At 43.0% G+C, this 12,102-nt stretch overlaps 1 protein-coding gene across 5 annotated transcripts in view; it reads left to right on the forward strand.

Annotated features, from left to right (window-relative positions):
- Positions 1-12,102, forward strand: part of FER (FER tyrosine kinase) — a 300,139-nt gene that overhangs the window by 154,342 nt on the left and 133,695 nt on the right. For 2 of the 5 annotated variants that reach the window (XM_038770433.1, XM_038770435.1), the window contains one exon: positions 5,475-5,543. The exons of 2 other annotated variants lie outside the window; for them this stretch is intronic. In XM_038770433.1, the coding sequence (XP_038626361.1) occupies positions 5,475-5,543 (69 nt within the window). Of the gene's footprint in view, positions 1-963; positions 1,032-1,137; positions 1,237-5,474; positions 5,544-12,102 lie in introns of those variants that run through there. One more of the 5 variants, XM_038770437.1, reaches the window with a different exon arrangement.

A 12,102-nucleotide genomic window follows, 5' to 3' on the forward strand; every position in this document is an offset into this window, starting at 1 on the left:
GCATTTTTGAACAATTTACATGAATTAGGAAATGTGTTAGCTCGACTTAGTCTCAGAGCCTAGGAATTAGGAAAGGCACGGTGAGGATTTAATAGATAAATAGATATTTTAAAAAGGCATTCTGGGTCACATTGATCTCTCCTTCACAGAACTGTAAGCAACCTCTGGGACTAGTCCCAAAAGTAGAGAAATATGAGCCCTCCATTACATCTTTTTTTTAATGGTATTTGTTAAGTGCTTACTGTGTGCCAGACACTATACTAAGTGCTGGGGTAGATGCAAGCTAGTCAGGTTGGGTGCAGCCCCTGTCTCACAGAGGGCTCACAGTCTTAATCCCCATTTTACAGATGAGGTAACTAAGGCCCAGAGAAGTTAAGTGACTTCTTCAAAGTCACACAGCAGACATGTGACAAAGCCGGGATTAGAACCCAGGTCCTTCTGATTCCCAGGCCCGTGCTCCATCCACTAGTCCACGCTGCTTCTCACATCCTTCCTCATGCTTTAAGTGTACCTTCTTTTATCATCCTTCCCCTTTCCCCTCTAATCACCCATCATGAACCGAAACCTTTCTTTAACCTACTGATATGTTTCTGGAAAAAATGATCAAGAAGGCCAAGAAAATGATGAGGTGGCTGTGACAGCTTCAGTACTGATGGTGAAAAGATTAGGACTGTTCAGTACAGGGGAAATGAAGGTTGAAAGGAGGTAGGATGGTGTGCAAAATCAAGAAGGGTCTGACAGGAGCACGGAGTTGTTCACCAAATCCTCCACCACTGGGATGAGGGAGTACACTATTGGAGCATAAATACAGCAAGCTCAAGAGCAACAGGAGAAACAAGAGGGGTCAGTTATGTAAAGAAGTGTGTCTTTCTCATTCGTCTTTGGTGTACCATACTGAAGCTGCGGAAGGTTGTTTTTGCCTTATTGCTCACTGATCCTACATTTAATTAGAGTTTGTGTCAGTTTCCAGGTATAGAAGTGAGCCTCCCAGATCTGTAATCCTCAGTGTCACTTCTGACAACTTTTTATACGTGAGTTCTATGGGCATTCCTACAATCGCGTGGCCGTGTGTAGCCGTAGGTTCTCTCCAAGTTAGGCGTGGGTCTTGTCAACTCATGAACTAGTTATCCCTTCCAGGTTGCCTGAGGAATTGGAGCCGCTGTAAAAAACTTCAGGGCTGGCCTGCCAGGAGACCTGGGACATGCCTAGGAGGGTCCAGACCCAGCCCTCCTCCCCCCCTACAATGGTCTCGGAGCAGGGCAGCCCTCCCTCTCCAGATTTCCTTTCTGCGCGAGAGGAAAGAATGCTGCGAACTGAAGCTCCTTCAGTGAACTTCAGAGGAAGCTTCTCCTTCAAGGTAAGTCCGTCCTTTGACCCAGGGCAGGGTAGGGGGACGTAATTGCCCCCTCCTCTTCTCCACCTGAGCAGAAGTGGGTTTCTGACCCCTCCCTCTCCCCACCCATTTTAGTGAGCCAGATTTTCTCCTTCCTTTCCAGCCTCTGGGCTGACCCTTTCTGTCAAAGGCCTATGGGCCAGCCCAGACCACCTCTGCATCAGAGAGACTGAGGGAAGATGAAGCACAGCATTACACCAGCTCTCTTCTCCTCCCTGGAGCAACAGTGAGATTGCTTGCTGGTGTGCCCTTCCCCTCTAAACTTGGAGAGACTGAAGCCTAGCTCCTCTCCTTTACCCCCTGCCCATGTCCTGCCTGGTTCTGGGTTGTGGGAAGGCTCCCAGACTCCCCTCCACTTCCCTCAGGGGGAGTCCCCTTCCCTGGCTCCTAGTGTACAACTCTCCCACCTTTCCCTCCTCCCACTGCAAGCATCTGGGCAGTCCCTGCCACCTGGATAGGGAAACAGGAACAACCTCTTCTAGCTATCAGCTCCAGGCAGAGCCTCCCAGCGAGGCTGGTGGTGGCCATTTTGGATTGCTAAGCACATAGGAAGCATCCCTCATGGTGACTTGGGATGGCGGGGGGGAGGAGGGAACAGAGGGCGTGCACATCCCTTTTTAAGCACACCATCTCTTCTCGGTCCTGTGCCCCCGCCCCCCAGTTCCCACTAGGAGGACACAGGTCAATGTCATTAGAGGGTCAGAGGCTTTCCATTTTCTCTGGAACAGTAGGAACTGCAGACATGTTCCTCTCACTGCTCCCTTACACCAAGGCAGGTCTGGTAATGGGAGACTGGAAATGGAGGGGGAACTCCTCTCCTTGGGGAACTAGAGGATGGATCATGGGGATATGAGTCCTTGAGAGGAGGATATTCAGGGGGAAAGACATCTCCACCTCCCCCTCAACTCCAACCAATGAAGAATTCAGGTTGGGAGCATTTTAGGAGAAAACTTCTGTTCTGAGGCTTCCCCTCCCCTGTCAGCTGGGAGCCTACTGGAGCAATCAAGGGGCTTCAGGCCAGCCTTTTGCTGTCCAGATAGTCTGCAGCCTCTTGCTTCTAAGTACCATGGCTTTCACCCTCAAGCCTATAGCCCACAAACTCTTGGCGTACATGTCAAGGCTTTCCAAGGCCCAGGAGGAACAGCGCAGATACTGCGTGGACCGCACTGCTTGGGTGGAGTCCGACACATCCCTCCTGCCCTTGGAAACCCCAGAGGAGCTCATCTGTCCTGCACCAGCTGATCCCTCTCCAGGCCCCCAGCCCTTCCCATACCCTTCACTGCCCTCACTCCAGTGGAGGCCCCAGCAAGCACCTCTCTGCAAGATGGGACTTAGCCACTCCAAGATTCTTTCAAGGGATTAACATCTTCAGTGGTCGTGCAGCAGGCTTCTGACACCCATTGCTCCCTAATCAGTCTTCCCACCACTCTCCGAAGAGGACTAGAGTCACACCAAATCTCAGGAGAACCCCACATCCTCCCATTCCTTGCACTGCAAGATGTACAGTACAGAGACCCTAATTTACCGGGATCCTCGCTGTCAACCAGTGAATACAAGAGTTAGGTGGCAGCCTTTTCATCTCCATCCAATTCAGAGGGCAACTGACCCCATAAATGGTCATTAGGTTAGCAAAATATTCCGCATAAGGTAGAGGAAGGCGGGAGTCAAGGAGGATGTCAACCATCTCAGTGTTCCTCCCAAGCATTTTGTTACCACTGTTGGAGACAGAATACCGCCCTCTTGGCTGTCCATCCAACTCATTCATCATCAGCATTAGCAACTGCTTTGATTGAGCACCTGTCATGGGCTGAGCAGTGTTCAAGATGCCTGGGAGCAAGTAATATGGAAGTAAAGGATGAAAAAAGCAACCTGCTCCAAAATATGTCCCCTTTCCCTCCAAGTCTTGAAGGCAGACTGGACATGGGGGCTCCAGGGGCTGAAAGTCTTCTGTGATAGGTTGGAGGTATGAGATCTGGCTGTGCTGGCCAACCTCATGAAAAGACCACAATCCAATATGAAACACAAGATATTGGGCTAAAGACGAAACCCCCAAAGCCCTAAAGAGCCACCAAAAGGGTGACTAGTACAACCCTAAGGGAAACAAAAGCCCTGCTAAAGAAAGTGCATTCCAACTTTTATGTAGTCATGAAAGGGACAAGGACTTCTACCAGGGCTTGCCCAAATTGATTGGAGTCTAAAGACCCATCATAGACCCAAGGGTGATGAATCTTTGTTTGAAGAAAGTTTCAAGATGGCCTCTGTACAGAAGATCCTCCCTTCTCACACCACTGGGGGACTGACTATGCATCCAGGAATATGCCCTAGCCATTCAAAGCACCTTCTCCTTTTTTTGTCATGGGTACTAATTTTGGTGGTGGATTGACCCACAAGTCTCAATTTTCTAAGGCTTTCTCAGGACCAGTGCCAAATTCAACACCAGAAGCCCATGATACTGTCCTTTTCAATCTCTCTCTTGAAAGCACAGCAGACACTGGATGGGTGGGCTTAGAAGCTATGGCCCCAGTTCAAAGAGAACATCTCAAATTAAGAGAATAAATAGTATCACCATTTTATAACATTGTCCACACCTTGCCACCATGACCCCTTTCTCATGTCCCATCCTACTAGTGCTCAAACAATTCTTAAGCCTATCACCATCTGGATGTCGGGTGTCATCTATCAGATTTCACCAAGCCTGCATCTCCATCCTCGACCAAGCAGTAGTGGTACTCTCGGTGGGCTCCAGATGTTTTGCCTCCAGATACCCAGCGAAGACCTATCCAAAGTCAGCCCCCTGCCACCCCTACGGGAAATGGACATGATTCCATTTCCATTGGGGAGCAGCGTGGCTCAGTAGAAAGAGCACAGGCTTTGGAGTCAGAGGTCATGGGTTTGAATCCCGGCTCCGCCACGTGTCTGCTGTGTGGCCTTGGGCAAGTCACTTAACTTCTCTGAGCCTCAGTTACCTCATCTGGAAAATGGGGATTAAGACTGTGAGCCCCACGTGGGACAACCTGATCATCTTGTATCCCCTCCAGCGCTTAGAACAGTGCATTGCACATAGTAAGCGCTTAATCAATGCCATCATTATTATTCCTCTCCAACGAATGAAAGACTCTTTGGAGCCACTGCACTCCTGCTCCCTAAAATTTGTCACCTGGAAGAGGCTGTTCCTGATTGAGAGCGGTGCCTTCAGTGAGATGACTCCATGAACTGCAACCTTTGGTTCTCCCTGAATACAAATTTGAAAAGACAGGGTCAACCTTTGCGCACATCCTGGTTTTCTCCCTGAGGTGACAACCAAATAAATCAACAAAGTGTCATCTCAGTCATATTCCCCACACTCATGATGACAGAGAGACTCCAGAGAGGCAGTTCTGCATACCCTTGTTACCTGAAGGTCCGCAAGCCACTACCTGGAGAGAACAAACCGCATCCGACTTCTGAAGCAACTTGTCATGTTGTGTGTTGCTCAACCAAAGGGGTCAACCTATCTTTAAGTGGACCCCGTCTAGTGGCATATAGATCACATCAGATTCTGCTACAGGAAATTTGGCGTGACACAGCAGGCAATTTTCATAACATGTATCAGTGGCATTTGCAAGGTGACAGTCTGGTTTACACCGTACATAGACCTCCTCCATCACTACTATCTGAACCCATCAGAAATCCCTTCTGTGCATTCATTCCTCTAAAATCTGTTCTGGTAACAGCCTCCATCACCCCTACCCATAGGTCTCACAGTCCACCTCATGGATGAGCTGATGAGCCCCATAGGCACCCCCTTGAGAGAAACAGGTTACGTACTGTAACCTTTGTTCTTGGAAGGTGACTGTTCTTGGCAGCTCATCACACCCTTCCCACCTTCCCCCCCTCAAGGGACAATTTTGGGGCAAATGTCGATACTATGTATATATTCCTTTTCAGTTATGTGTCCTGGTCCACTCCGTGCAGTAATTGGAGAAGGAGGGCTGCCCAGCTTGGAGAACCGTAGGGTGGGAGAAAGCGGGGTAAGGAGCGTCCTGAGAAGGTCCCAGAAGGTCAGCCCTGAAGCTCTTTATCACTAACTCCGATTCCTCAGGCAATCTGGAAGGGATGCCCAATTGATGAGCTGACTAGACCACATTATTTCAGAGAGCAAAGGTTACAGGTAAGTAATCTCTGGTTATGCACTCTTGCCAGAGTGCCACAGCTTCCCCTCCAAGGTCTTGCAGACCCTTTGACGGATGGGTAATCAGTTCCAGAGACTAGTGGTCTAGTTTAAATCTAGGTTAGTAATTGAGCCTAAAGCATCTTGTGTGTTGTTCCTGAGCACTTTTTAATCCAGTACCTCTTAACTTGTCTCTGAAGAACAAGTATATATGTACCTGTATATATGTATATATGTTTGTATGTATTTATTACTCTATTTGTACATATTCATTCTATTTTATTTTGTTAATATGTTTTGTTGTCTGTCTCCCCCTTCTAGACTGTGAGCCCGCTGTTGGGTAGGGACCGTCTCTATATGTTGCCAACTTGTACTTCCCAAGCGCTTAGTACAGTGCTCTGCACACAGTAAGCGCTCAATAAGTTCAATTGAATGAATGAATGAGTGAAGAACAATTAGTTAAAGAATTCTTTGATTCCTCTTGCTTATTTGTTTCTGTCTGAGTACCCATCCTTCATACCATGAACCACCAAATAAGTCAGTTAATTCTTTAGCTGGTTTCCTACTTTTGATATATTTAAAGACTGTCATTAATAACTGTGGCATTCCTTGTAAAGTGCTTCCCCTTTGTCTCCACCCCAGCTTTTTTAAGCTAGCCTAATACGCTGTCTGCGTCTGAGATGTATTTCTCTCTAGGCTTTCCTGTTCCTACTTGGATAAACTTTCCATTTTTGGACTTATTTTCCTCATGTTTTCAGTGCTCCTTTTTGATAATTATCTGCGGAGGCTTTGGTTTATTACCCAGTTTTGTTTTTTTTCCAGAGGTACACATTTTACCCAGGATTCTAATGTGGTGTTGTAGTGCTTACGTTATTCTTGGGGTTGATGTGCAGTTTTGTCTTCCCTTACCATAGATTTCATTGTCCTGAAATTGCTATTAAGGTATAAAGTGCCAGTACATCCAGGATTAGATTCCATAGATGCTCACAGTCAGAGCCGGCATATTTCTTGGGACTTACTGTTCCAGAAAATGGTCATATCTGATCTAACAACCTTGTTTTCCCTTTTCATATGATTAGGACCAATTATAGGGAGGATAATCGAAATCTCTTACTATACCTACCTTAATTATTCAGATTTCCTAATCTCTTTTAACACTTCCTGCTATGGTGCAGGTGGTCTGTTAAACAGTCCTACTAGAAAATGTTTTAGAATTAATTTATCTCCAGAAATTCTGTATTGCACCTCCTAGATTGTAAACTCATTATTTTATCACTGTTCTGTTGTCCTTCATATATTGTGCTCTTCACCTGCTTGTCCCCAACCTACTGACTTAATTTCTTCTGAGAAAACCTTCTGACCATATCTTGCTCTCCTGACTCTCCCACCTCCGTCCCATGGCTCACTCTTCCCCAAGCCTGGAACTTCCTCCCTCCCCTAATTTGAAGACCGTAGCTCACCCCATGTTCAAAGCCCACCTCCTCTGACATACCTTCCCCGATGTAATTCCCAACATCCCATGGCATATAAGTCCATCATCTATCTCTAGTACTTATGTATGTACTTATACCCAATCTTCAGTACTTATGCGTATACATTCTTTCTGTTTGTGTTTATTTTGATTGCTGTTTAAAAACTTTCTCATCTCTGCCTTCCCACCTTCTCCTTTATGGCAAGGAATGTATCACTTTTCTGTTGTGCATTTCCCCATTGTTTAGTATAGTGCATTGCATCCCAGTGGGTGCTCAGTAAGTCCAATAACTACTGCTGCACACCTACCTAGTTGCCCATCCATAGCTGTCCAGTAGCTTTTAGCCTGACAGTATTGTTTCCCATTGGATTTTTTTTTACCAATCCCTTTGAATCTCAGAAATGCTAATTATATCAAAGTTCTTCACTAGTTGTAAAGCATTCTAATTCACACATTTAGTCTCTAATGTTAATACAGAAGCATTTGTATATGTTTGACTTGGATCTTTAGCCAATTTCCACATATACCAGTTTCCTTCTTTGTCCAGCCCTTTTAACCCTTCCCTTTTCAGCACTATCATCCTCTGTAGCCACTTCTTCCTGAGGCATGTGTTTAAATAGGGCTTGCTTTGCCATCTTCACTGACTTTCTTCCAGTTTTTTGTTTGAAGATTGCTCTTTGACTTACAGTCCCTCTAGACTGTAACCTCATGTGGGCTGGGAATGTGTCTGTTATTGTGTTGTATTGCACTCTCCCAAGCGCTTAGTACGGTGCTCTGCACACAGTAGGTGTTCAATAAATGTGATTGACTGGCTGACTCTATTTCCACACCAGCCCCTAAAATGAGTAAGAGATTGTTAATTACACATTGATTTTTGTCAGCCATTCTGGTACGCTACAATAAAATCTCACTCTTAGTAGGGTCAGTAGTTTTAGATAATGTGTAAAGCAAAGATGACCTTAAATGATTTTAATAAGTATATTAAAGTTATTCCCCCCAAAAAATCTAAATTTAGAAGAACAATTTTAATTTTGTTTTATAGTGACCCCCTTTAAGGTCTACATTTATTCTTCTGTGTTGATATCATTCCATTCCAATTTTGAAATTGTATTAAACTGCATACCAAATCTGGATTAATAGAAGCACATAGGCAGGCTATAAATATTTACTCCAACACAGATCTGGGTGTATGACAGCCAAAAAGCCTGATGAAGTTAAACTATTAAATCCAATATCAATTTACTCCAACTAGAGCACAAATTTGAAACAACTGCTATTCCCCACAGACTTGGTCCTGTTCTCTAACAAAACGTCAGTGATTTTGAATCCAATTACATCCATTCATTTTTCTCATTTCCAGTTTAAAATGAATTAGATTTTTCCAGTATTTAAACATTTTAATGAAAATTTCACAAATACATTGTTAATGTATATCTTCGTAAATGTAATCAAAACTTTTCAAGTAGGAATACAGGTGAGATCATCCATTTACTAAAAAAATTTTCAGACATAGCAAAATTTTTAGAATATATGTGACACTGCCTCAACAGTGATCATAAGCAAGCATTATAAAATTATTTTCAAAAATGTGTCTCAAATGGAAATATTTTTCTCTAAATTTATGTATAAAAGCCAAAAAAGGTTATTGGGTAATTTTCTTCCCTATCACATAGGTAGTCTTGTTTGCATAAAATTTGCTCCCATCTTACTTTAAGAAAATCAGTCTTGATTTTTCTCATTCTCCAACTCAAGCCACAAAACATTGAAACTTTCAAAGGGGAGATTTGTCATGTAAAAATTCCTTTCCCGAAAACCAGCAATACTTAACTTTGCTAGGCCAATTGCTGTATTGTTTAGATTTGGCAAATATTGGGTCCAAACTCTAGATCTGCCAGAAAAATTAGCTTCACAGTACCTAACTGAAAATTCTGCTTGACCTAAGAATTATTGAAAAAATACCTATTGATCAGATTTCCAGAGTCATTTAGGATAATCTTATTGATTCAGCTTTGTAATTTGCAATGAGAAATTGAGATGTATGATGATGGTGGGGGGAGGGGGAGAAATGTGTATTTTTCACATTTGTACAAAAGCAAAGAAGTCATCATCAGGCAACTGTAAAATAAATGGCAAAGTTGAGCATATATTAAAATTTAATCAGCTCTTTTAAAATCAACAAATATACAGAATAATTTGCCTTCTGAATAATAATAATAATAATAATAATGGCATTTGTTAAGCGCTTACTATGTGCAAAGCACTGTTCTAAGTGCTGGGGGGATACAAGGTGATTAGGTTATCCCACGTGGGGCTCACAGTCTTAATCCCCATTTTACAGATGAGGGAACTGAGGCCCAGAGAAGTTGTGACTTGCCCAAGGTATAGAAATGCATGAACTCCAACTGAGTAGAAAAAAAACATTCACCCAGTTCTTAAATTATTCTCTACTCCATTTAATTTCAGTAGAGCAACGTTCTGCAGCATGGCAGGTCAATTAGAAGGTCTGAAATGAACTCCGAAATATTCTGATACCCTAATTTCCAACCCATACAAATACTAACAGTTTGCAGGCTCAGTCAGATGTGCAGTATTAAAAGCAAATCAGGTTTCTGGGAAAATATTCAATCTAACATAAATGCATCTGCTTAGGAATTGCAAAGCCGATACTGATAATGTAGTGTGTGACTGACAAAAACATTGTCTCTTAAAGTCCCTTCATCATTTGCATATTAATGCCTGCCTCCCCTTCTAGACTGTAAGCTCATTATGGGCAGGGAACCTGTCTGCTAATTCTGTTGCATTGTACTCTCCCAAGTGCTTAGTACAGTGGTCTGTACATAGTAAGTGCTGGATAAATATGATTGATGGGTCCACATTGTTCTTCGCTGTTCGAGTTACATTTGCTGCCTGAAGTGTTTAACTCTACTTTTGATTTTGCCCCTTGTCATCAGGTTCTTTCTGAAGTCTCTGCTGTGAACCAGTCATGACATGGCCAATTTTAACTCACCATTTTATTATATGTTGGTTGTCATTGCTTCCCAAATGTCCACAGCTCTGTGATGTTGCTCCAGGTTTTTTGTTGTTTTTATTGTTGTTTTTATGGTATTTGTTAAACCCTTTCTATGAATCAAGCGCTGGGGTAGAGATACAAGTTAATCAGGTTGAACACAGCCCCTGTTCCACATGAGGTTCACTTCTAAGTAGGGAAGGAGAACAGGTATAGAATCCCCATTTTACAGATAAGGAAACTGAAGCCCAGATCACTTCATTGACTTGCCCAGTGTCACACAGCAACTTCTGACTCCTAGGCCCTGGCTTTTCCCACTGGGCCACACTACTTTTGCTTCAGTACTTCTTATAGTACTCTCCCTTGAGCTCACCAAGCAGCAGCCATTTGAATAGCCTTCCTTGGAAGTTGATGTTGAGGGAACTCGGGTCATGGCAAATGGAACTGCTTAAGATGTTGGATGTGGCATCTGCCCCCGATCTAGGTCTTGCAGCTAAATAGCAGTGTAGATGCTAGGAATGCTCATAAATCTTTGGTGAGGTCTAAAACTTGATGTCTCCGGTTCTATCCTCCATCAGCATGCCAAATGACATGCAGCTGTGAGAATCTTTATGCATAATTTTGAATTTATTTTGTGGTACTTCACACAGTGGTGTAAAACCACATTGTGAATCCAGAAGTCTGGAAGCCTTGGTCGTTCCAGAAAGACTCCAGCTAGGATCTTGCCAGAAAAAAGAGAGGAGTGAAGTGCCACGATTGTTTTGTCTTGAAGTTGGTGATGAGAATGGATCTGTGAGATCCTGGGTCATCTCTTCAGCGTTTATCCATTATCGAGGACATTTGAACCCGAGTCCTTTGAAACCCAAACCCATGCTTGCCTGTATGTTTTGTTTTGTTGTCTGTCTCCCCCTTCTAGACTGTGAGCCCATTGTTGGGTAGGGATTGTCTGTATCTGTTCCCGAACCGTACTTTCCAAGTGCTTAGTACAGTGCTCTGCATACAGTGAGCACTCAATAAATATGATTGAATGAATGAATACTCTTTCCACTAAACAGAGCACCATATATTCAAAGAATGTTTTTGTTTAGTCATGTTTTCCCTAGGAACATTCTTAATTTATGATCTGGTTTTATTTTTTCATTTTTGTAGGTTTTGTAATATTGTAGTTTTGAAAAATTCAGTGAATATATGAAAGTGAAAGAATGGCCATAGTTTGTTCTTGAGAAAAGAATATTATTGAATCTCTTGTCTAAACAAGACTAGCAATTGTAGAAACCCAGAAATTTGAAAAGAACTTCTCCAATTTCAGTAGTTGCCAAATAATCATAGTACTGTTAAAACAGATGTATTAGATCAATGAGTTGAGTTCAGCAAAAATAGAAAACAGCAGAAATATTAAAATGCTAACCCTAAACAAAGTATGTGAAGGGTAACAATCTCTGCTGCATTATCAAACAGCCCCAGAAAAAGAAGACACACTTAGGAAAAGACTAAGATTTTTGGAGGATTTGAAATTTGCAGCTGAAAGAGAATCCATAGACTGTCTGCGTCAAAGTACATTGGCAGGTTGACAACCTGTATATTAAAGGCTTTGTGGCAAGAGGAGTGAAACTTACCAAATACTTCCATATATAGCCCATTTTTTTTTTCCTGGGAAGGATTCCTATTGAGAAGGGTAAGATGATAAAATATAACAATAATAATAGTTGTGGTTAATCCTTTGCCCAAACTCCATCAGGTGAGAAATGCAGTGCTTCAGTGTAAAATGTTGGACTTTGTAACAGCATTCTTTGGAGTAGACCTGAGGTAATAAACAAACCCCCTCTTATAATTAATGAGCATCCTACCATCACTACTGCATGAAAATGAGAAATAGACCTGGAAAAGTTTAGGTATTAGGTCTGTAACTGAAACACTAGTTCATGATCCTAGGAAACATGCTGTCAACATAGGTAGCTGTCCAGGAAACTCTCCTAACAATTATGGTGGATGATGTAACAGTTTTAATCTTACAAGGATGCAAGGGAAAGTGATGCACTCTTAATCTGGAGCTCACTGGTTTATTGCATAATATCGTTCAA

Source organism: Tachyglossus aculeatus, chromosome X3 (genome assembly GCF_015852505.1).
Source record: "Tachyglossus aculeatus isolate mTacAcu1 chromosome X3, mTacAcu1.pri, whole genome shotgun sequence".
Classification (NCBI taxonomy): Eukaryota; Metazoa; Chordata; class Mammalia; order Monotremata; family Tachyglossidae; genus Tachyglossus; species Tachyglossus aculeatus.